Raw genomic sequence first — 26,015 nt, forward strand, 5'->3', positions numbered from 1 at the left:
TTTCTTAGTGTACAAATGGATTCTGGGCATGTCTACTCATTTCTTTCACAGGTCACTTAGGTATGATATCAGGCCCAAACTCCACTCCTCTAGCACAGTGGGCAGTTCCTGGGGAAGGAGGTGCAGGCTTGGGAGCTGCCTCCTAGTTAAGTCTTCTCTACAGGCATAATGCAGCCTGTATCCTCACCTCACCACTGGTCAGCCTGCCCCGACCTAGTGAGAAAACCCAGGGTACAATGGCTGTCACAGCCACTGAGAACCGGGAAGAACCACCTCTTGCTCAGCTTCAGAGAATGTAGTTTTATTTAAGAACATGTGCATCTTCTGTCCCCTTAGCAGGGACTACATAAGTGTCAGGGCATTTTACCCAACCCTCAAGGTGGCTGTTCTCCTAGCTTCAAAGGCCAGATGAGAAGAGGCTACACTTTGAGGAACACAGACCTATTTGCAGTTAAGTAAGGACTCTACCTTTACCTTAACCAGAAGGGGGATGCAAGTGGTGGCATCTCAGGCACTGAGGCAGGTGGTGGGAATATGGGGGCAAAGGCCTCCCACTGTGAGTAGCTAGCGCTCCCCCAACCATGCATGGGTGCTTGGTAAGGGGGATAGGTCTCAGTCTCTAATCCTGGGCCCTGCTTTTTCCCACCTGATCTTATATAGACAGTGTAGGCACCCCCATACAAGAAAACAGCCAGGGGGGTGACACAGCCCCCTTCTTTGTGCAAGGCTTGGGTCCTGCTGTGCTTTATGTTATAGAGTAGTCAGAAGGATAAGGCTGCTTGATGACACAACATTAGAGCTGAAGTGCAGGAACCCTGGTTCCTGAATAACAGATAGTCCAGCATGGGGGGCCGGCTGGGGAGGCAAAGACCCATGTGTGCCCAGCTCAGGTGCTTCAAGTTAACCAGGACACTTGGGTGTAAAATCTTTACGGGTCTTAGGTCTCATTTCCATAGCTGAGACCCTCTGTTTACCCTTCAGGCTGAGGACTAACATCCCATGAGATCCCTGTACCATGCTTGCTCTTGGTAGGGCCTACTACAGGACTGGGCCTGCCTCGCTCTCAGACCCCACCTTGCTCCTGGAGGGAACGGTCAGCCTGGCAGCAGGTTCACATTAGAAAACTAGTCTGTGGAAGTCACCACCATTGCCACCTGCCGGATTGCAACCCCCTGGAGAGCCTTCATCTTCATCCTTGTCTTCATCAAAGCCCCTCCCCCAATGCGGAGATGTGGGGAGTGCAGAGATGTAGGCTGCCCTGCTCCGGGCCTCCTTCTCCTGCTCCTGGGAACACAGATGAGAGGAAACTTAGAATTCATAGTCAGAAGCCAGAGTCCACCCAGCACAACCCTTCTAAGTGTCTCGTCTGTGTCTCAAGGGCCTGGACACAGAGGAAGGAACCATGGCTTTTGTCTAGAGGCATTGCAGTTCAGTGACAGGATGCATGGGGTGGACCCATCCTTCCACCCTAGATCTAGGCTTCAAAATGCCACCTCTTCCTCTCAAAAACTACAGTCCCTGAGGCAGCACCAAGGAACTGATATGACTAGCTGACAAGAGTCTAATGTGGCACTAGGAAGCAGGAGGTCCAGGGACTCTGAGGGTCACGTCACACCCCACAGGAACCTGACAGCTGGCCTCATGATCACGAGGAATGGACTCTGCCTATGACAAAGCACCTCCTTATGGAGATCCTTATCACTACCCTACCTCCATCTGGGTAGCATGGCAGAAGTAAGTGTAACACAGGCCTGGCATCCCCATCCCAAAACATGGTAACTACAGGTCCCAGTGTGGCCCCTGGCTACAGCTAGTACCCATCCCACTGGTCAAAGCCCTTGCTGTTTCAGCTGCTCCATATGCCAGTGCCACCCTTGACTCTAGAAGTGAGGTCAGAGACACAGTTACATAGGAGGCTCACATGGGTAGCACAGCACCCCAGAATCAGCCTCTTCCCACTCAGACTCAACTATCCACTCTCATAGGTCCCTATGCTGCTGCTTCAGCACACTTATTAAACAACAGCTTCAATGATGACATGATTCTATAGCTAGAAAACCCCAACATCATCTCAGGCTACAAAATTAACAGGCAAAAATTGCTAGCATTCCTATACACCAACAACAAGCAAAGACCCAAATCATGAATAAACTCCAAGTCACAAATGCTACAAAGAGAATAAAATACCTAGGAATACAGCTAACAAGGAACGTGAAGGACCTCAAGAACTACAAACCACTGCTTAAGGAAATAAAAGAGGACACAAACAGATGGAAACACATTCCATGCTCATAGGAAGAATCAATATCATGAAAATGGCTATACTTCCCAATGTAATTAACAGATTTAATGTTATTCCCATTAAACTACCACTCACACCTGTTATCCCAGCAGAAAATTGAAACTGGACCCCTTCCTTACACCTTATACAAAAATTCAGTCAAGATGGATTAAAGACTTTAATGTAAAACTCAAAACTTTAAAAATCCTAGAAGAAAATCTAGCCAATACCATTCACAACATAGGCAAAAATTTCATAATGAAAATGCCAAAAGCAATTGCAACAAAAGCAAAAAATGACAAATGGGATCTAATTTAACTAAAGAGCTTCTGCAGAGCAAAAAACTATCAGAGTAAACAACCTCTAGAATAAGAAAATTTTCACAATCTAGCCATCTGACAAAAGTCCAATATCCAGAGTCTACAAGGAACTTATACAAGAAAAAAACAACCCCATTAAAAAGTGGGCAAAGGACATGAACACTTCTCAGAATACATTCATGTAGCCAACATATGAGGAAAAAAAGCTCATCATCACTGACCATTAGAGAAGTGCAAATCAAAACTACAATGAAACACCAACTCACGCAAACCAAAATCATGATTATTTAAAAACAGGAAACAGGCCAGGCACAGTGGCTCACACCTGTAATCCCAGCACTTTGTGAGGCCAAGGTGGGTAGATCACGAGGTGAGGAGAATGAGACCATTCTGGCTAACATGGTGAAAACTCGTCTCTACTAAAAATACAAAAAGTTAGCAGGGCATGGTGGCACATGCCCATAGTCCCAGCTACTCAGGAGGCTGAGGCAGGAGAATCACCTGAACCTAGGGATCAGAGGTTGCAGTGAGCCAAGATCGTGCCACTGCACTCCAGCCTGGGTGACACAGTGAGACTGTTAAAAAAAAAAAAAAACGGGGGGGGAGGGTTGGGAAACAACAGATGCTGGTGAGGTTGCAGAGAAATAGGAATCCCTTTATACTGTTGGTGGGAGTGTAAATTAATTCAACCATCATGGAAGAGAGTGTGGCAATTCCTCAAAGACCAAGAGGCAGAAATACCATTTGACCCAGCAATCCCATTACTGGGTAGATACCCAAAAGAATGTAAGTCATTCTGTTACAAAGATACATGCCACAGGCATGTTCACTGCAGCACTATTCAAAATAGCAAAAAATAAATTGATGGAATCAGCTCAAATGCCCATCAATGATAGATTGGATAAAGAAAACGTGCCACATATACATCATGTAATACATTCTATGCAGCCCTAAAAAGGAACAAGATCATGTCCTTTGCAGGGACATGGATGGAGCTGGAAGCAGTTATCCTCAGCAAATTAACACAGAACACAAAACCAGCTACTGCATGTTCTTGCTCGTAAGTGGGAGCTGAACACTGAGAACACATGGGGAGAGGGAAACAACACACACTAGGGTCTGCTGGGGGATGGAGAGGGAGGGAGAGAATCAGGAAGAATAGCTAACAGATACAGGGCTTACTTAGGTGATGGGATGATCTGTGCAGCAAACCCCCATGACACGTTTACCTATATAACATAACACATTCTGCACATGTACCCTGGAACTTAAAAGTTGAAGGAAAAAACTGCATGATTCATTATTCAGTGTCTGTTACTTTGAAGTAAGGGGTTAGGTCTGTCTGGGCCACCAGTATATAGCACTGAGCAATGGATGAAAAGGATTTTTTAAAAAGACTTAAAGCAAGGGGGAAATATCTAAGCCAGTAGTTGTACTGGGACTGGACTCCCTTCCACCAGGAGATCAGATCAAAGTCCCCACGGCTCAGCTCACCTGTAGGTAAAGAATGTTGTCTTTGGAAATGGCTTCCATCAAGTCCTTGTGCAGGGTGGGCTCTGTCCAGACTCTGGGAGAGCCCGACTCAGCCTCGGGCCCCTCCCTGGGCCGCTGCCGGTAAAACAGCACGTAGGCTGTGTCCTTGGGGAAGAAGGAGGTGACGTTGCTGACAGATTCAAAGGAAGAGAAGGACACTCGAGTGTCATTGAACAGGTACCACTGGTTCTCAGGCTCTGGCCTATCACCAGTTCCCAGAGAAGGGGCAGAGCGGGCAGCGCCCTCGCGGGCATAGCAATAGTAGTGACCACTCTCTGAAGACACTCCGGAGTGTACTACAACGCTGCAGAGATCATAGGCCTGGCCCCGGCCACCAGCCAGCGGCAAGCGGAGCAGCAGGGGAATGGACACGTCATCTAGGATCTTGCGGCGCCGCATGGTGCGCAAGTCAAAGGAGAAGCGCAGCAGCGTAAGGATGAGGTAGCGAGGCCCCTGGCTCAGCTCCACTACCTTCTCAGCATCCTGCAGGGAGCCACATGACTCACAGTAGTAGCGATTCTCAGCTGTCAGCTTCTCGGGGGACAGGAAGTAGTTGACCAGGTCCAGGACAGAGCGGGAGCCCTCCGAGCCACAGGGCTGCTCGCCGGAGGGGATGGCAGTATCCGTGTGGGTCCCCACTCCCAGGCTGTCTTCTTCCTTTTCCTGCTCTGCCTCCTTTTCTGTCTCCTTCTCCACCTTCTCTTCTTCCTCTACCTCCTTTTCTTTCTCCCTCGCTTCTTCCCCTCTGGTGCTTTCCTCCTCTTCCCTCACTTCTTCCTTCTCCGTTTCCTCCTCCTTCCCTTCCTCTTCTACCTTTTCCTCCTGACTGCTCTGCCCCCCAGCTTCCTGGGAGTCCAGGCCTTCAATGTCCAGGTTGGTTGGGGGGGCGTCCCCTGTGATGCAGTGTTTCCGTTGCCTCTGAGGACCCACCTTGCCTGGCCCCTGTGTACTGGCTGCTGAGGGCAACTCTCGGGCTCTGAGGTCCTCTGCAGGGCGCATCACAGAGCCCAGGCGGCGGCGGCGGCAGCGCTCAGGAGGAGGAAAGGCAAGAGAGAGGTCTGTGAAGGCCTCCTCCCGGGAGGAGACATTGAGGCAACAGAGACAGCAGATCCGAGTCATTATCTTACCTCCAAACATTTTCTCCACAGAGGTTGAACTTGGGGCTGGGGGCTCCTCGGGTGAGGAGGGCAAGCTGGACTGCTTGAGTTTCTGGCAGATCCTTGTGCCCGTTTTCTCTTCTTCGTGCAACCTAGGGCAGGGAGCAGAGTCTCCATATGTACATGTGGGTCCCCCTTACAGAGCACTCAGCTGATCCAGGCCTGTCTACCTTCCCCAACAGCTGCACATTGACATACACACATACACGAAATGACACTCACATATCCACCCACGTGCTCACAGCAGCACCCTTGCTATGCTCACCCACACCCTACATAAAGATGTGCTTGAGCTGTCAAGTGTCCCCATAGCAGTGACAAAGCTGCACAGCCCCAGTGTGCATATGATGGCCTTCCAGAGATCACTTCCATTCAGCATCTGCCGAGCCTCCCTCACACTCAGTCCTCGCCCTTCCAGCACACCTCTTCTCCAAGCCTTCCACACACTGGAGGCAGCACTCTTATTCCTGGGAAGATGCAACACAGCTCAGAGGTACTGGGGCTTGCCCCAGGGACCCTCTAGACCTGGAGCCCTTGTGTAGCCCTGACCCCCCTTACCGATCCAGCAGGTACTTCAGATACTCCGAGCAGTCCTGCTGGGTGCCGGGGCTAAACCAGGGTGTCCAGGATGCAGACAGGAAGTTCTCTGGGGAAATGGCAGGGCGCTAGGACAAAGCAGCGAAAGGCAGCGTCAGGAGCATGAGGCTACTCACCAGCCAGCTCTGCATGGGTGAGGCCTGAGGGTCTACCTGGTACCCTCAGCCTCAAACTTCCTGGCTGCCTCCATGAGGTCCTCCCTCCTTCCTATGGTCCGCGACCTATCCCAGCCCACATGCCCACACTTTTGAGCAGGGCATCGGGCTCACAGAGATGAACAAGCTTCTAAGAATCTGTTCTTCCTGGCACACCTCAGACATTCTCTCCTTGCCTCTGCTCACTGCCATTCTCTCCCCTCTGTCAAGATGAGTTGCAGACACAGCACCCCCTTGTCCATGTTGTCTTCCCAACCCTCCACCCATCACCATTGACTTCTCCCTTCCCTCCATGAGCCAGGAAGGGATTACTAATCCCTGTGCCCCCACACAGAGCCTTGCCTAATCCCTGCCCAAGGGCTTTAGGCTCCATGAGGGCAGAGCTGGCGTTTGTTCTGTTCACCTCTGTACCTTCAGCTGCTCTCCAGCTGCCTGGCCATGTGGGCACTCAAAAATGACAGCAGAATAAAGCAACATGCTGTGGTGTGACTGTGTCCTCCAAAAAGCATGTGCTGGAAACATAATCCCCAGTGCAGCAGTGGAAGAGGGGATGAGATCCTGAGCACTCTGCCCTCATGAATATATTAACTCTATATCACAGGCCATCTACCTTCCCCAACACCCACACGTTGAGATGGGAGCAGGTTCTTGATTCAGCCCCCTTTCCCTCTCATGCGTGGTCTCAGACCCTGTCATGCCTTCCACCACATTATGATACAGCAAGAAGGCCGTCACAGACACAGCCCCTCCATCTTGGCCCTTCCAATCTCCAAAACTGAAAAATAAATTTCTTCATAAATCACCAAGTCTCAAGTATTTGGTTACAGCAGCACAAAATGAATTACAGAAACACCATAATGCAATGGACTGAACTGCCAAAGGGGGAGATTGGGCAGTACAACACAGAAGAGGGCTCAAGGGGGCACTCCTCCTGCCCAGCAAGGCACTAAATTGGCTCCATGTGCCAGCCCGAATGGGGGCTCAGCAGCTGACATGGAATATGACAGCCAGATGCAGGCAGGTCCTCAAGAAGGGAAAGGTGTCCATGTCAGGGCCTGACAGAGCTGCCCCTCCCACCCCACCCCTGACTACCCCTACACTCACCTGGCTGTGCTCTAGAAAGCCAAAAAGCCATTGCAGCTTGGTCATCAGGGGCTGTGAGTTGTTCTCAGTCAAACGGAGCACACAGTGTCTGAAGCTTCAAAACAAAGCAGGGACAGCCAGGGTAAGCCGTGGGCCCTAAGGAGACTCTAGTCACCCATGTCACAGGCAGCCAGAGCCTCCAGGCCAAAGGCAGAACTGACATTTCTACCCCAGGATGAGGCCAGGGGCCAGGGGCTGGGGAGGAGGAACAGGCGAACAACTCAGGCTGTTCTGAGGTCAGGAACACAGCAGCAGACATGTTTTTGGACAATGAAGGGTACAAAGCTGACCCTTGCAGCCTCTTCCAGCTCTGAGACCTCATAACTCCAGGACTCAAAGATTCAAACGTCTTAAGGTCCTGTGGTCCCAGGGTTCTAGGGTTAGGACTTTCTCACTATGCCAGTATCATCCCAGCCACAGCTGCCACTCACACACCCTTCTTCACTGCTTCCCTGGGGAGGGGCATTCATCCACCTCCAGAGCAGCAGGCTCTGCTCTGACCTGGGCCCCCCAAATGACTCCTCTGCCCTTAAGCCACCACCTCAAACTGTTCCCCTGTCTTCCCATGAGGGAGGCAGGCAGGGGTCAATGTGAGGAATACGCTGAAAGTAGGGGGCCCTGTGGAGATAGGTGGACTGGCTCCTAGTGGGACGTTCTTATCCCAGAGGAGACAGGAAGCCTCCCCTCCCTACACACATGTTCTCTGAGGAAGCCAATTCACAGTCCCCAGCTTATCTCCTGTTCTCACAAGCAGCTCTGGACAGATCAGCCAGGCATTCTCCAAATATAGCCCACTGCACGGAAGAGCCCTAGGAAAAGTGTGGGCCACTTATCTCAGATCAAGGTAAGTTCAGAAGACAAGTGAGTGCTTAGAAACGTGTATAGCATTTTAACATCACAACGACCATACAAGCATATGATCGTTTTTCTAGTAATTTGTTTTGTTATATTTTACAAAAGTAATATTCTGCAGCAGACTGGAAATTAGAAAAGAAAAACAAAACTAGTCCTTCACCAGCGTTTTGAGAAGAACGTGCAGCAGCACCTTAGGAAATCTTGGAGATCAGCCCTAACCTCCTCCCACCGAACCTGAAGCTCAGAAAAAAGAAACTGACTTGAGGTCATACGATAAGCCAGAAACAAAGCTTATTTTCACTGAATCGAAGCTGAAACTTTGATTTCTTAAGTAAGCCATAACGTAGATAGGTGGCCATAGACTATAAAGATTGTGTTTGTTTCATTTTAAAAGAGAGAGATGTCTAATACGAGGGTGGGTTGGGAATTCTACTCTGGAAGACAAAATCCACCCCCATGGACTCTAGGAGAAAAGTCAGTGATGTCAACCAACCCAGAGCAGACCCCCTCTTCCCACTGCTGCCCAGCCCCTGAAGCCCCTTCCAGTCCTAACCTCTGCCTTGGCAGTGGCCTGAGGCTTTGTGTCCACAGACCACAGGGAATCATGCCAGCAATGCAAAGCAAGGCCCACCCTCTCCGACCCCCTCCCCCCATACCTTTCCACCTGTCATGAGGGAGCCCAGAAGAGAGAAGCAAGGGCAGACAGGGAATTCCAAAACAGCACCTACTCAGAAGCCATGAATAAGGCCTGAAGGATGCTGTTAACGTAACACGTGTTGCCCAGGTTGATGAGACCAATCTTGCCAGTGTCTGACTTGGCCATGAGCCGGGGGTAGAAACCTGCCAGCTCGCTCTTCTGTGAGGTCCAGGCATCCTGCCCCAGCAGCTGTTTGATGCGGTCTTCATTGGGAACATGGAGGTCCTGAGAAGGGAATAAGCAGGCAGGCAGAATGGTGGGCACCAAGGTCATCTCAAAAAAAAATCACCTATTTAGGTCAGGCACAGTGGCTCATGCCTGTAATCCCAGAACTTTGGGAGGCTGAGGCAGGTGGATCAAAGGAAGTCAGGAGTTCGAGATCAGCCTGGCCAACATGGCAAAACCCTGTCTCAACTAAAAATGCAAAATAAGCCAGGCATGGTGGCGCATGTCTTAGTCCCAGCTACCCGAGAGGCTGAGGCAAGAGAATTGCTTGAACAGGGAGGTGGAGGTTGCAGTGAGCCAAAATTACACCACTGTACTCCAGCCTGGACAACAGAGTAAGACCCCCTCTCAAAAAAAAAAAAAAAAAAAACAACACCTCTTCTGGGAGGCCTTCTCAGATACACCCAACCCCAGAGCCTCCCAGACATACCACCCCACAGATTTTCTGGGGTATGTGTGAACAATCCCCTGCTTCCAAACCCCTTCAGTTAACATATGAGCTGCCTCCATGGTCTTTCAGGTCACAACTGCTTTAAGGAGGTATAATTCCCATTTTATAGATTAAAACAAAAATGAAGATTCAGACAGAGAAAATGATTGTCCAGGGTCATTGTCAGTAAGTGAAGAATATGCATGTTCTTAGAAGAGCTCAGGCTGACTCAGTCTCCTCATCTGTCAAGTGAGGACATGCCTACCTTGTGTCAGTCTGGCATCCAACATTTTCATAGTACAGGCACACAATGATGTGCCCATTTCCACCAATCACCTATTTAGATTTGCAGAATCAGCTTTCAAGAAAAGAGAGTCACCTCCCTAAAACTGACCCTACAGTCAGGACAGTGGGCGAATCCCTGGGGTCTGAGGTATTGGTCTTGGTCCTTATCATGCTTCCCACTCATTATCTTTGTCACATCAAACAGCTGTACCCAAGAATACCACTGAGCACTAGTTCTTTACTTTCTTTACTAAAAGCAGAATGAAGTGAGAACAAACTGAGCACTAGTTCTAATGATGCTATCTTTCCAAGAAAAACATCTAAGCCCCAAGTCCTGTTCCTTAGCAGATTTTAGCAACATTCGTAACAGTTCCTCTAGCCCTATTATTTCCAGGTCAAGGCACAATGCCTGAGATTTGTCCAAGGCTCCACAGAGCTTTAAAACAGCTCAGCATCCAAAGCCCTCTTCTCCCCAGTGCATATCCTGTGGCTCCCAGAGAGGGTCTTGCTTTAACCCTTAAGAGGGCTAAAGCCAGGGGGCTTTAACACTTTTGCTCATTCACCTCCCAGGATCATTTATCTAATACTTTATCAGAGCAGTCAGTCACTTCTCACAGATAATTAAAAACCAAGGCCGGGTGTGGTGGCTCATGCCTGTAATCCCAGCACTTTGGGAGGCCAAGGAGGGTGGATCACGAGGTCAGAAGATTGAGACCATCCTAGCCAACATGGTCAAACCCTGTCTCTACTAAAAATACAAAAAACTAGCCAGGTGTGGTGGTGCACGCCTATAGTACCAACTATTCAGGAAGCTGAGGCAGGGGAATCGTTTAACCCTGGGAGGCGGAGGTTGCAGTGAGCCAAGATGGTGTCACTGCACTCTAGCCTGGCAACAGAGCAAGACTCCATCTAAAAAAAAAAAAAAAAAAAACACATACCAAGGAGATGCCAGAGGGGAGACAGATAAGATACAGGCTCTTATCTTCTTCATCCCTTCTTTTTTCTTCCCATTATGCCCTATCTAATGCCCTCCTCGCCTGCCCCCCACACACAACATGAACAGAGACAAAAGGCAGAAAGAACCATCCATGCACACAGAGAAGATGTAAAAATATCCACACTAGGAACAAAATCAAATGCCATTTTTCTCAAAGAAGGTAACTTTGTACTCAGTAAAATAAAGCCTTCCAAATAACTTAAGTACCTAATAATGTTACTAGAAATTGACATATGATAGCTCCCAGAGAAACCGCCACAACCTGATATATCTAAGAGAACTTTCCAGAACTTACTTACAAAGGCATATGTACAAAGGGATGTACTCATAGAACCCATGTGAAACAAGGTTACACAAAATAAAATCCTTTAGTTTGCTGCCTCGCCTCTCAAACTGGCTTGTACCAGAGTGTTCAAAGCCACAGAACAAATGTGGAGCCATGTTTTCTATCATTCAAAGAAACATATGTAATATTAAAACATATTTAAAATTATGACATATATACTTGAATCTTTGAGATAAAATGAGGTTATAAACTCACAGCTCAGGCCCAGCAGCTTTGGGTGTGTTCACCTCTCTGATATCAAGTACTTGGGTGGAAACATTCAAGAAGCCCAGATCTACTAGATTAAGTCAAGTGGCTCAGCCTAGTTTTCAAGGCACTGCTCTGCTAATCTTTCTGATCTCCCTTCTCCTGACACATTACCACCAAACTAACCTTGCGCATTCCCACTTCCTCTCCCTCTGATGCATCCAGAGTGTCCTTTTCCAGTCCCCATCCAGCAAGACCAAGCTCCTATATCCCCTCTCTATGAAGCTTCCCAGGATCTTCAAGACGGGGGTCCTAGAGAAGGACTGCATCTGTATCATATTACAAAGCCTAACTCCCTGCCCCTACTGCTACAGGTGTGTGCAGATTCCAGATCAGACAATCCATAAGCCCCTACTGTGCAAAGCCCACACCTCCCTCATCATGGGTTTTCCTCAGTGCCAGGGGCAGGCCCTCTCCTCTCTGCCTGCACATTGATTATAGCCCTCTCCACACTACAGTCCTACTCAATATCCCACTCATTCGCTCACAGCCATCTCCTGGGCACAAAGATCAAAAGGACAGGGTCCCTGCCCAAAGCAGCTCACAATCTAGCAGGAAACAGAAGCAGCCACAGAATCACCTAGGTTTCGACCTACCTCCCTTCCGATGTAGAAACCCTTGGGCAGCAACCCTGACACAGCGAAGTCCACTTCATCCACCTCCACTGTTGGGGGCTGGTGAACTATCATGGCAGCCCCTTCCATTATAAGTCAGCTTTGATTACCAAAAACTTCAGCTCTTTTTAAAAGTTTGAAAAACTGAGAAGATCCAAGTAAATACCAGAGGTTTTGTTTGTTGTATCTACTGTCATTCATGCAGGACTGTTCCTCTATGTGTTTTATAATTTTTGTACTATAAACTCATTTTCAGTAGAACTTTACCTTTACGGCTTGATTTATGTCTGTTTCTACCAGGCTACCTTTGGGTATTACAGGTTTATGACTACTTTTAATGTTACTACCTGAGTTTGGGGGAAAGGGCCACAACCCCCAAAATGGTATTAACTTGAACCCCTAAATCCAAACGCGAGCAGACCACTGATTACATTTTTTCCCAATCCAGAGCCCAGACCAAGCCAGAAAAGTTTCCCTGATGTCTGCTTAAGACCATGTGCACATTTCTTCTAGACCCTTCTTTTGCTGATGGTAAAACCTGTCTTGGGTCCTGGCTTTTAATGGGCTTCTTAGTGCTAACTTCCTACTGGAGACAGGCCCTAAATCTCACCTTCTGTCCCTACCAACTCAATCCCCTCTGTGACCGAGATCGGCCATCTCACCCACCATCTTGTCCCACCCAGGGAAAAGAGCATTGTTTCTCACCTACCACTCTGGAATTCAGTTCTCTCTTCCTTTTTGGCCCCTGGGAACTCTTCCTTACTTTCTTACAAGCTCAGCTACATACTTCAAATTATGTTTGTTATATTTTAATGAGTATTTCCGGCTGTTTTGTTAGCAGGACACTTTTCAAGTTATCTCATCGGCTGTGTTGCAGAAGTGAGTCAGATCAAAGGTTCTGCAAGGGGCCACCTAGACCCCTTCACTGTGCCTGACCTGCCCTCTCTATCAGGCAATGGGGAAGGGCTCTGCAATCCAGGCTCCAGCTACGTTATATCACTACCTCCGTGACTTTGCACAAGTCACCAAACTTCTCCAAGTCTCCCTTTCCGCATTTATGAAACTGAAATGAACTATATCTTCTTTGTAGGTTTCTTGCGAGCATCAGAAGACAAAACATACAGGAAAACACTGTCAAGTATAGCAGTAGTCACAGATGTCAGTCATTGTCAGATCCTAGCAACCTGTCAAGCCCAGCTTGATGGCCTCTAAGAAACCCTTTCTTGGCCAGGTGTGGTGGCTCACGCCTGTAATCCCAGCACTTTGGGAAGCCAAGCCTGGCAGATCACCTGAGGTCAGGAGTTTAAGACCAGCCTGACCAACATGGAGAAACACTGTCTATATTAAAAATACAAAATTAGCTGGGAGCAGCTTTTAGCTGCTTCTGCCTGGAAGGGCACTGTCCCTGGGCCAGAAGCTCTGGATCCAGTAAGCCCTTGCTGTGTGACCCAGACCAAGCCACCTCCCTGCTCTGGGCCTCAGTTTCTTCCTGTAATCTCAGCTATTCAGGAGACTGAGGCAGGAGAACTGCTTGAACCTCGGAAGCAGAGATTGCAGTGATTGGAGATCATGCCACTGCACTTCAGCCTGGGTGACAAGAGCGAGACTCAGTCTCAAAAAATAAACCCTTGCTTCTTAGAGCCCTCATCTGTCTTCTCTAACTGGAGAAGATCTTTCCTTCCTCTGGTTTCGCACTGCTTTCAGGCCACACTTTGGAGATATTTTCAAAAGCTGCTCCGATCAGTTTCTTGTATACACATCTGTTGCCCTAACTAGGATGCGATCACCTCCATGGAGGAGACTCCGTTTACTTCATGCCTGTGCCCCAGTTCCCAGCCTGGGCTTGGTGCAGAGGAGGACATCAGTAAAGTCATGTGAACGACTGTAAATTATCCCTGCTCTGGAGTGCTCACAGTCTGGTGAGGGAGGGAGACAGTGACAACATGTGACAAAGGAATGTACCAGGACTGTGGGAACCCAGAGAGGCCCTGGCCCAGCCTGGTGGAGGGCAGGGGAGTACTGAGTGTGATCAAGGAAGGCTTCCTGAAGGAGGTAACACTGGAACAGAGACTTACAAGGTAAGTAGGAGCTGTCCAGGCAGAACAATTGAAAGGTTTTTTACTTTCCACACTACACTGACAGAAAGAGAAGGGTTTATGGTTAGAGAGCACAGTGTGTGCAAAAACCCAGAGCAGCCATGAGGCAGGATGGCCCACTTGGGGAAGGTGGGTGGCTCAGTGTGCCTGAGGCACCTGATGGACCTGGGGAGGTGATGGGAGGCAACCAGGCACCACATGATGGGGGCTGCCACCAAGCCATGGTATGGCCCACAGGAAGGCCCACACTGGCATCTTTGTTAGAGTGGGATGAGTTCCAAGTAGGGAACTGTCACTTACCTTGATGGCCTCCATGACAGGCTCATACAGATCCGGGAAGCCCGGGAACCGGAACACCATGCAGTGGACCAGCTCTGCCAGCTGCTCTAGGCAGCTGGTCCCCGAGTTCGAATCCTCCTTGACCAGAGAGGCCACCATGCGGGGTATGTGAGGGAGGAGCTGTGGGAGCAGAGCTAGGTTAGGCACAGCACCAACCTGCCCACCTGAGACACGGGGCTGTCGTCCCTGCTGACAGCACACAGAACCCTGAGGCAGAGAGGCTTGCCGACCTGACCACCATCCCCTGACCCAGATAGGACTCTGAATTCTGCAGGCAGGTGACTTTTTCCCAGACATATGACCTAAGACATCCTGCCTGGGTTTCTTCCTCTCCAAAACAGGATGACTACTTCTCTCCTCACAGCCAAAGGGAGGCTGGAACCCACCTCCCAGCTGTTTGGCCTCAGCCATGTGACCTCCCTCAAGAGCCCAGGGACAGCAGACAGGGGCCCTTACCAGGTGGAAGGCCTCGTGGGAGTGCTGGAAGGTCAGAAGCATGTACTTGAGCACAGACAAGGCAGCTCCCCGGACGATGGGATACAGCAGCTTAGAGAAAACCTAGAAGAGAGCCCCTGGTCAGGAGTTCCCGGGCCTGAGCTGCCGAGACCAAGTGCAGTCACAGGCCTGAGGGGGGCTCAAACACCCTAGAATTCAAATCCACACAGAAGGAAAAACACTAAGGTGCTCACAGACTCAGGTGGATAGACAGATGGCGAGATGAACAGCAGAACAGATGAACAGACTGAAAGTCAGACACACATACTTGGATGAGCAGTCAGGGAAACAAATGGGGAGCATCTGAGGCCCAGAGAGGGGCAGTGAATTCACCCAGGTCACACAGCAAGCTTGGTGGGGAGGCCCGATGCTCTGCCTCCCAGAGCTGCACCGCCCCTGGCAACAGACTAATGCAAAAGGCCATAAGTCTCAGCTAGGACAGGGGCACCAACCTTCTCAATTTTGGTGAGCGAAACCTCGATCAAGATGCTGAACTTCTTAACAGCAGCCAGGCCCTTCAGCAGTGCAATGATCCACTTGTCAATGTTCTTCCCCAGGGGCCAGGACACCCAGTCAATCATCCTGGTGAGGGGAGTGACAGTGACACAGGGACAAGAGACACCCAAAATGCTGGGGTGAGGGCAGCACAGGGGCCAGCCACAAAGTCCTGGGTTCCCACATTGACTCATGCCTGCCAAGGGCAGACCCAGGGTATGTGGGCTGAACCAGACACCGCTGGGAAATGCACATAAGCCCAGAATAGCCACCTGCCAGACACTGAGGTTCCCAGCCCCCAGGAAGGGGGCCAGGCCCTCGCCCCTCCACGCTGGGCTACAGTGCCGGAACAAGGCTTTTAGCTGCTTCTGCCTGGAAGGGCACTGCCCCTGGGCCAGAAACTCTGGCTCCAGCAAGCCCTTGCTGTGTGACCCAGAGCAAGCCACTTCCCCGCTCTGGGCCTCAGTTTCTTCCTCTGTAAAATGGGAATAATACCTCCCTCAGAGGGTTCTTGTATGGATTAAAGGAGATAGCAGCAGCTAACATGTAGGTTGTGTTCACCCTTGACCAGGATACCCCATCACCTTTACCTGTATCAGCCCCACTGGACCCCACAACACAGCCTGTCTATGCGGGCTGAGCACGAAGCTGCCAAGCAGTCAGTGCTCAGGAAAACAGCCTAGACTCGGTGGACTGTGCTAAAAATAGAACCGTGAAGGCAAAGTCATAACAATGATAACAGCAGCTCCCACAGCACAGTTCTAAGCACATTATGTGTATTATCTTGTTTTACCCCATTTAATCCTCACAATACCCTTTGGTTCGGTTAAAATGGTTTGGTTATACTCCATTTTACAGTTGAGGAAACTCAAGAGAGGTTGAGTAACTTGTCCAAAGTCACACAGGCAAGAAGTGGTAGAGGTGGGATTTGACCTCCAGCAACTTACCTCCAGAGCCCACACTCTTACCCACTAAAGGCAAGAAATCCAGGAAGGCCCTACGGAGACGGTGGGTCTGCACACGGGATGGAAAGAATGGCAGAGGGAGGCATGCCAGGTGGACGGGGTCTGCATAGGCAAAGGCCTGCAGGGAGGAGGGGAGGCGGCATATTCTGGGATAACTGGACAGGCAGGTGCATCTAGATCACAGGGAGGAGGACGTTCAGATGAGGTGGGGGATGTGCAAGGACTCTGTGAGCTGAAAAGCACCCACTCTGCTTCTCATGCTTGCCCCACTCAGAAAGCACCTGGTAAAGCACTCTCACCCGCTTACCCAACCCCACCGAAGCCTCACAGCTTCTTATGCCACCACCCACTTCTGCTTTTACAGAGGGGTAAACTGAGGCTGAGAGTTCACTAGCATGTCCAGGGTCACACAGCTGGTACCTGGCCAGACAGCATCACTAGGGCAGGCTCTCTGTGCCCCCACATCCAGCCCCAGGCCAGGCACAGAGCAGGGCTCAAGAAAGGATGGGCGACGGAACACACATGAGGGCCTGGGCCCTCTGACACCAAATCTAGCCCAGTGTCCCACCCAGGAGAAAGGGCTTCTGGGAGGAAGAGAGGGAGAAGCCCCAGCCCTGACCCCGGCCCAGCCTCAGTATCCCACCTGCTGATGGCGGTCAGCATCTGTGAGTCCGTCACACTGTCATCATTGCTGAGATTCCGGACAACGCCGTCCATGAGCTCCAATGGGAGGTGCTGGACCACGCTGGCCAGGGCGCTAGATGGCGGCTCCTCCTCTGGAAAAGGGGACAGAGCTGAGTTTAGCAAGGTGACAGGCCTCTCCCTTCTCCCAGCAAACCATACCCTGGCGTCAGCCAAGGAACGGGATTGGGTCTCTGTGAAGAGCACAGCAGAGGCCACCCCCTCTCCTATAGTACCAAAGCCTCTGGTTCCACCTAAACTCAAAAAACCTTCACTAGCACAGCCTTGGGGCTATTCCTGTGCTGGGCACAGATGAAGCACTGACCGACAATGGGGGTAAGGGCAAGGCCTTTAGAAGGGGAAACACTGGAGCTAGCTAGAGAGGGTGGGAGGGCTATGTGGACTCGAGGAAGGAGATACTTCAAGTGGAGCCACATAGAGGCCTAAGTGAGAAAGGGCATTTAGTTCCTTCACCTGCTGGGTGCATTCCTTTCCCTTCCCCTGGTGAGCCTCCTCATCAGGGAAGACAACATCTTTCTCCACTCACTTGCACTGTAGTCTAAGTTCCACTGTTGCCAATGGAGGATCAAGATTTTACGTTTTCGGGTTAACACAGCAGACTCCATCACCTCTCCAGACCCTCACCTCTGCCTGCCCAGGGAACGCTGCTCCTGCTGCCAGGTGCCACCAATCTGGCAACTCGTGGCTCTAAAGTAATAGCTTCTAACAAGCCCACCTGACCCGAAGACCATGCTAATCCTCACCCCACCCCCACCCCCACCCCAACACACAAATCCTGTGGCTTGCTCAACCCTGTGTTCCTCTCTCTGGCCAAGCTGACCCATGTCCTTTTCATACCAGTGTGCTCCTCCCGGGCGCCCGCATGCAAAGATCTGCACGTACAGCCCCCTGGCCAGGAGCCCACCCAGGACCTCGACATGCCCGCGCTCGTGCCCCCGGCCGCACACGTACCTGTGCAGGAGATGACTGCGAACAGCTCTTTGAGGCAGGGCAGGATAGCAGCGGGCTGCGCTCGCCACAGCTGAGCCAGGAGCCCGCTCACCTGCTGGGCCTGCTCCAGGAACTCCACGGCGCCCTCCTCGCCTTCGGCTGGGCAGCGGAAGCGGCCGAGGCAACGCACCAGCTGCTGGCAGAAGAGCAGGCGGTGCGGACCGTCGGGCACACAGCGCGGGTGGCGCGCCAGCAGCCGTGCCACCTGCGCGCAGGCCGCGGGCCCCGGGCGCTCGCACACTGTGCGCAGCACCTCACGCCTCAGCAGCGCGAACACCTCGTCGGCCGCGGGCCCCTCGGGCAGCAGCTGCAGGCCCAGCTGCACGCAGGCGAGCGCGCGGGGGCCCGGGGGACCAGCGCCTCCCTGCAGCAGGCGCAGCACGCGGCGCGCGCTGAAAAACTCCGCGAAGACGTCGGGGTGGTGGCGGCCGGCCACGTGCAGCAGCTGGCAGCCCACGCGGCGCGGCAGCTCCTCCGCGCCGCCCACGTAGAGGCGCGCGCCCAGTGCCAGCAGCGCCAGGCACTGCTCACGCTCCAGCGGCTGCCGCGCCGCCTCCAGCACGCGCCTCACCAGCCCCTGCTTCACGCTGACCGGGTACGACGACGTCACCACCGCCTCCAGGATCTTGTCCATGGCGCCCGCGCTGCGGAGGACAAGGAGCGGCGTCACACTCGGCCCAGCCGGTCAACCGCGGGCCTCAAGAGTTCCCGATGCAGTCCCCGAGTGCTGAGACTTAGGGCAAGCAACTCAAACTTTCTGGGCCTCAATTTTCTCAGCCGGTCGCCCTTGGTTCATGGTATGCCCTCTGCCCCCCAGTATGCGCGTCCCTCCCCTGCAGACCTCAACGGAAAGTCACTTCACCAAGGAATCTTCGCCTGACCTCCCTGCCTGGGTCAATCTCTCTAATTAAAAATTAGAACATCTGTGAAACGGGGCAAGGGCCTCACCTCACTGCGAGCTATCCTGATGAAGTAAAGCACAGCACTTGGCACATACATAATAAATGCCGGGGCCTGTGCGGTGGTTTGGCACATACATAATAAATGCCGGGGCCTGGGCGGTGGTTCACACCTAGTCAGCACTTTGGGAGACCCAGGCAGCAGGATCCCTTGAGCCCAAGAGTTCAGACCAGCCTGAGCAACAGTGAGGCCTGGCTCTACAAAAAATAAAAACATTACCCAGGCGTGGTGGCACACACCTGTAATCCCAGCTACTCTGGAGGCTGAAGTGGGCGGCTGGCTTGGGCCTGGGAGTTTGAAGCTGCAGTGAGTGGAGATCATGCCACTGCACTCCAACCTGGGCAACAGAGGAGACTCTGTCTCAACATAAATTTACCCCAGGGAGTTGTACCTACTGTTGCTGAGCACCCTTTAATCTCACAAAGGCTACATGAGCCTCCTCCCCATCCTTACCCCTCTGCCCCTCTCTCCCCAGGGCTCCCTGGTGACCCTGTGCACTCTCAGGGCAGGTAGAAGCGGGATCTAGAAGCTGCTGTCCAGAGTCTCAGCCAAGTCATGCCCATGGGGGAGATGAGATGGGGCACACACAAAAAAATCACCTCTGTGGAGAAAGAGGCCCTAGGGAGAACTGGCAGAGGTCCCAGAATCCCTGCTCCTTCCCCAGTACCCTACCCCTATGCTAGGCTCCACTTGATGTGTGTGCTATGCCTTTTGCCTGACACGTCCTTATCTCCTGAGCCCCATCCCCACCACCCTCTCACACAACCATGCAAGAGCGTCTTCCTTCAAAGCCAATCTACAGCACCTGTCCTCAGTAAGAACCCCTGGTCCTCCATGCCAGAATCCACCCCCCACCCTTGATTCCTACAATCACCTGTGGCCTCTTCCACTCTAGCTAGGATCACTTAGCGCTGGGTATGGGTCCCAGTCACCTCCACCAAAGCAGAAATCTCGTCTCTGCTCCGGCCCTGCACATCTAGGGTTCTGCCTGCTTCAGCCCACACCAGCCTGTCGCCCTTGGCTCACTGTGTGCCCCTCTGCCCCTTCGCCTCTGTGTATGCTCCTCCCTCCCCCACAGACCACAGCTGAAAGTCACTTCATCAAGGAAGCCTCACCCGACCTCCCTGCCTGGGTCAATCTCTCTAATTAGAAATTAGAACATCCTGTGCTTCTTCTTGGTAGCACTTGTCATGATTTCTTGATTGGGGTCAGCCTCCCCTCTAATCCTGTATATGGCTCCTGAGGGCAGCTTCAGGTTTTGTTCACCACAGGATCCCCAGCACCTAGCACAGTGTTCAGCATGCAGCAGGCATTTGCTGGATAAGCAAATACAGGGTGCAGTGTGATTCTCTCAGCCTTACTCCTCTGAGCCATAACAGCCCTCCTTCTGCCCCTCTCCTCCATCTGGCCTGTTTCCTGAAGACCATCCCACACCAACACACTTCAAGCCCATGCAGGTTCACATGGGCATGCTTGCTTTCTTAACACCTAACACTTAATGCCTCTCCTGGAGAGCAGAACCATTTCTTAGCTTCAATGTATAACCCCAATCTAGGTAGGACCTGATAGAAGGCTCAGCATATAGCAGGTGTTTAGCTAAACTTACTGGCTCAGTAAAAACTACTCATGCCTAAGAAGTGGAGCTAGAGTGTGGACAAGCCTTAAATTTCCTGGATAATAAGCCAGAAAGTTTTATTCAGAACCACAGATACTCTGGAACCCCAACCATGTACTAGGCCCAGTGAGCTCCCCGCTCTGTTCTAGTTCCCAGCTGTGACCTCACCTCCATTGCTGCATGTGTGATGATGCAAAGGGCCCATTTGTTTAAACACCTGTCTCTCTCACCAGCTATAAGCTCCACCAGGAAAGGAGCAGAGCTTATTTGTCTGTGGCTAGCATCTCTCATGCCTACAGTGTGTGCCTCTCAAGAGTTCACTGTTGGTTAGAGGTTGTAGCCATGGCAAATATTGGGGTTCCCAAATTCTGGCCTGGATGCCTCAGAAGCACCTGGGCACCTGCTGCAAGTTCAGATGCAGCCGGGCATGGTGGCTCACACCTGGAGTCCCAGCACTTTGGGAGGCCAAGGCAGACAGATTACTTTAGCCCAGGAGTTCAAGACCAGCCAGGGGTGGTGACGCACCCAGGAGAGCCCAGGTCAAGGCTGAAGATCGCGCCACTGCACTCCAGCCTAAGTGACAGAGTGAGGCCCTGTCTCGAAAAAAAAAAATTAAGAAAGAAGAAGAAAAAGTTCAGGGCCCACCCTAAGCTTCCTGAATGAGGAAATGAGGAAAATTATGTGTTTGATTCTGCCTTTTTTTTTTTTTTTTTTTGACTCTTTGAATGTGGCTCATCTGGGATACATTCTGGTTCACATACAGGTTCCTTAGGCTCACTGAGCTGGGCACAAGGAAGTTCTCAGAAAATGTCAACTCCTGTTGCTTTAGAAGCAAAGTCCTTGCCTTTAAAGAGCTTCCAGTCTGATGGTGGAGGCAGAAATGTTTGTCAGGGTGCCGCTGCAAGTCATAATCTCAAAAGGCCTATAAAAGTGTCTTTAAAAATTGTCTCCCAGAGGGGCACAGCAGCTCGTGCCTGTAATCTTAGCACTCTGGAAGGCCAAGGTGGGCACATGGCTTGAGTTCAGGAGTTTGAGATCAGCCTGGGCAACACGGTGAACCCTATCTCTCCAAAAAAAAAAAAACTAGCCAGGCGCAGTGCCTCACACCTGTAGTCCCAGCTACTTGGGGGCTGAGACAGGAGGATCACTTGAGCTTTGGTGGCAGAGGTTGCCAGTGAGCTGAGATTGCACCACTGCACTCCAGCCTCAGTGACAAAGTGAGTTCCTGTCTTAATAATAATAATAAATTTTTAAACTGTCCCTTCAGCCCTGGTCCCCTTTCCTAGGCAGTGCATGAGACAAGGTGGCTGCTGTGGCCGACCTCTCTCATACAAACAGTCCATACTTCCAGACCCCTGGGATGGCTAGTGGATTTCATATGCTTTCAACCCAGGATGCCAAGAAATCCTGGTACTCAGGCAGCCAAGGAGAAACCCTAATCCATGAGGTATTGGCCTCCTGTGTGAAGGAAGAGGGTATGGGGCAGGCACAAATGGAGTTCTGGGGACAGGGAAGACTCTGGTAGTAGAGTACCAGACTAGGAATGAGGAATCCTGCATTCTAGCCCTGAAGCATTGTTACCCTCAGTAAATCACACCCATGAACCTCTTTTCTGTAAAATGGGATAAATGATATTAGACTGAACCGCATGAAACTGAATGATCAAATGTTGGCAATTTCATGTTGTTCTAATACCACATAAGCCTGGCAGCTGATAGCTCAAATAGAGCTGCTCCATGAGAGCTCTGATCTCCAAGGCCAGCCGGGCAGCCTCTGCTCAGTCTGTGGCCTAGCCACAGCAAGCAAGCCCTGCCCACCTGCCCCAACTCCCACGCAGGCAGTCTGAGAACAGCTGTCACCATGGTCACCAGCAAACCCACTCAATATCTTGGATGCATTCACACAAAAGGGATTTAGAGGCTTGCCTCTCAACTGGCCCCATCAGGCCAGGAAAGGTAGGACAAGGGCAGGTATCCCACTGCCAGGAATGGAGAAAGTGAGGCTCAGAGAAGCAGAGGAACATGGCCTTGGCAGGGCAGGAGTAGAAGCTGCATTCTGCCTCCCTTAGGAGGGCTGCATTAGCCTGCTAGGCCTCGGGTGAGGAAATGGCCAGTCAATGCTGGCTCTGACTCAAGAGACAGCTGCCTTGCGCCAACGCACCAGCAAACAGCAGCCCGTGTCTTCCCCTAGGAGAGCCTGCGTTAAAAGCATAAGACACAGGTTTTCCGCTTCAAAGTCATCAGGTGACCTTGGGTGAGTCCCTGTGTGGCTCCTCAGCCTTCTCATCTGGAAAATGGGGGCTATTCCAAGTCTGCCATTCACAGGGTTGAGACAAGGTATAAAAAAGATGAGGGCCAGGCAGTCGTGAATCTATTTTTGGGCCATCTGGCACTGATGGGAGACACAGACACTGTCAGGGAAAGGAGACAAGGAGACACACACTGCTGATCCCGCTGATTCTCAAAGGCACTTCCTCCATTTGCCCTCGCTGCTGCCTCGGTGTTCCCAGTCCCACCCAGGATCAGTCTCCTTGACTTCTTGCCTGAATTAGTACATCTCCTAACCCATCTCCCAGTTCCCTCCCTCAATCCATCCTCCATCAGAGGCATGTGCCTTGGAGGAGAACAGAGTCCAGGCTTTGGGTCTAGCCTAGCCACCATGGAGGTGAGTGTTCTTTCACCTCTGTGATTCTTGGAACACCCAAATAGAAGGTGACTACCTGCCCACCCCTTATCCTTTCCCAGCCAACACTGTTACTCCTCCCAAGCCCTTGGCTCATACCCCTAGCCCTACTGGCATGACAGCCTGAGCATCCCAGTAACACCCAGCACACTCCAAGCCACATAGTGAGCACTCAAGAAAGTCCCAATCCCTTAAAAAGCCCCAGATTCCTTCATCTGTTCCTCTTGGATGACCCTCAGCATTTCTGCTGAGTGTTGACTGATCTCTGTTCCTGCAGAGTGGAACCTGACTTATCTCCATCACCCCAATGCTCAACCCACTGCCATGCCCTGGGCCCCCACTCAGGCTTCATCATCACTCATTGATCTCTCCAACCCACCCTGCAGCATCGTCAGATGGAGCTGATTCGATGGCAAGCACCTTTCTGCCCAGGCTCTGCTCAGGACTCTCAACACTCCCCAGCCCCTTGGACCCAGAATAAGGTCCAAACTCCCGGGTCCGACATGCAGGCCTTTTCTGTGACTCTCAGCTGATAGAGGGCAGGGGTAGAGATGAACCCAAGCGACATTGTTCTGCAGACATTGGGGCAGGGGGCTTTTTCCTGATCGCTACTTGGCACAATGTCCTCTCTACTGAAAAAGGGCTTCTCCCTCTTCTCTCCTGAAAAATTCGGACTCATCCTTCAAAGCCCAGCTCACATGCTCTCTCCTTTGGGAAGCCTTTCCTTTTCCACAATTTGAATGTCTAAAGTTCTGGGCTCCAAGGCCCTTTTAGCTATCCTCATCTCTGTACAGTGTAACTGGAGTCCATGTCTCTCTCTCCCACCAGGCTTGGACCTCCCTTGGCAGAGATCCAACTGCTGTCTCTGAACCCAGTACCCAGTACAGAACCAAGGACTGAGGTGTCTGTGAAGGTGTGTCAAGCGACTCATGAGAGACAGGTGACAGCAAGATGAGAGAAAACCAAGGATATGGCCAGAGAAGTACCTTCCAGAGATTGGCCTAACCTTTGCTCTAGTCACTGCCCCCTCCTTTGCCCAGGCCTGGTCTTGCATATCAAAAACACTGAAAATCTTAAACAGCAGCCAAGGAAGCCCCTACACAGGTCACTGGGCTAGACTGAGGCTTTAGCCATTCTAAAAATCGTTCAAACAATCAAAGCAAATGAAAAAAACACAAAACAAACAAACAAAACAAAAAACTGTTCCTGGTTAGCCTTCAGGTCAAAAGCTCACAGAATGTGCTGGGACCTGGGGAGAAGGCTTCACGGTGTTACTCAAACTCTCCCTGCCCCACGGCAGGGCAGTCCCTCCCAGCCCCTGCTCAGCACCTAAGAGCTGAGGAGGCATTTCCTCCCCTCTCTGACTCTCACCGCCAGCCTCCCTCCTTTGACTCCCCTGGGTGCCAGAGCTACCTGGGGGGCCAGGCTGCCCCTCCCAACACCAGGTGGGGCCCTCCATCCCTGGAGGCCCCCAGAGCATTTTGTTAACTCCAGGCATTTTGTTAACTGAACTACCCAAGGCAACCCTGGAAAGAAGTCCTTCACCCTACTCCAGGAGCCCCATGTCTGGGCCACCAAACTGTCTCCTGGAGAGAAAAAGAAAAAAGGGTTTCACAGGTAAAAAGCAACAGCTCTTCCTTAAAGGGGTATGAGGAGAGAGAAGGGAAGAAGGCAGGAGCAGCCATTCCCTCCTCAAGAACCCATCACACACCTATCCCTAAGGGGCTACCCCTCAAAAACCTGTAAGGGCGGACTCCACCCCTGGCTTTCTGGAAGGAAGGGCACCAAACTGACACATCAGGGTCTCCGGTTTGCAAGGGCTGTAAGGGGGGTTGAGGGAGGGTATCCCAGGGCCCAGGATGCCGAGAATAAAAAAAGCCCATTCCAAGCAATGGTGGCGTAGGGCCTCCCAGTTTGTGCCGCAGCTCGGCCACCTCCCTCCCTCCAGTGCACCCGCGCCCAGTCCACGCTTGAGCTGGAGGGCCCCACGAAAGGCCAGCGAGCGAATGCACTGGGTACTGGGTGCGAATGTCCTCTCACCTGAAAGGGGGAGGGAGCAGGATCACTTCCACATGCACTTGATGAAAGAGGAGGTTAATGCCCAGAGAGGAATAGCTACTCGCCCAAGGTCACACAGCGAGGCCCAGGATGCACCCAGATCTCCCGACTCCCAGCCCTGGGCTCGCAACTCCACGGTTCTCGAGTCGCTAGGGTGTAGACACCGTACCCCAAAGCCAGACACACGCCCCCAACCCCCTTACCTCCCAGACCCCAGTGGGCCCTGCCTCCGAGCCGGCTGCTGGGCGGGGCGCTCAGGCCGGCCTGGACGAGGCTGAGCCCGGCTAGGTCAGGGCAGGTCCTCTGCTCCCCCAAGGGTGGGGACGCCCTCCGCCAGGTCCCAGACGGAAGAGATGCTGCTTCCACTGCAAAATCCAGTCTTCCTACCCCGCCTGGCACAAGCCTGTATGTATCCAGGGAGCCCGACTCTGCGGTGCGGCCCCGGGGATGCGGGACGAAGCGGGAGGAGGGGCGAGGTGCGAGAAAGGAGGTGGAGTCGGAGCGGGGGCCACCCCGCGAGCTGGTGCTCGGACCGCGTCCCCTTTAAGGCCAGCCGGCCGGACACCGGCGAGGACGGGGCGGGACGCCAAGCTACTCGCCGCAATGCCTTCTGGGAGATGGAGTTCGCTCTCAGCGCACCGAGCCGCGAGGAGCCCAGAGAGAACTACAAGTCCCGGAGGGCAGCGCGCGGACCCCGGACCGCCACGCCCCTGGGCTGGGCTCCGACCCTCCGCCCC

The 26,015-nt window shown here is 52.0% G+C and overlaps 1 protein-coding gene across 1 annotated transcript; it reads right to left on the reverse strand.

Annotated features, from left to right (window-relative positions):
* Positions 1–285: 285 nt before the first annotated feature.
* Positions 286–25,823, reverse strand: USP35 (ubiquitin specific peptidase 35). Its single transcript, XM_035265324.3, has 11 exons — positions 25,482–25,823; positions 17,925–18,607; positions 16,915–17,047; positions 15,264–15,393; positions 14,773–14,874; positions 14,278–14,436; positions 8,770–8,963; positions 7,148–7,241; positions 5,850–5,956; positions 4,096–5,383; positions 286–1,284 (listed from the first exon to the last, which is right to left on the reverse strand). Exons 2-11 carry the CDS (start codon positions 18,595–18,597, stop codon positions 1,117–1,119), a joined length of 3,048 nt encoding a protein of 1,015 aa, XP_035121215.2. The 5' UTR covers positions 18,598–18,607; positions 25,482–25,823; the 3' UTR covers positions 286–1,116.
* Between the last annotated feature and the right edge of the window lie 192 nt (positions 25,824–26,015).

Source organism: Callithrix jacchus, chromosome 10 (genome assembly GCF_049354715.1).
Source record: "Callithrix jacchus isolate 240 chromosome 10, calJac240_pri, whole genome shotgun sequence".
In the NCBI taxonomy this organism is placed as follows: domain Eukaryota; kingdom Metazoa; phylum Chordata; class Mammalia; order Primates; family Cebidae; genus Callithrix; species Callithrix jacchus.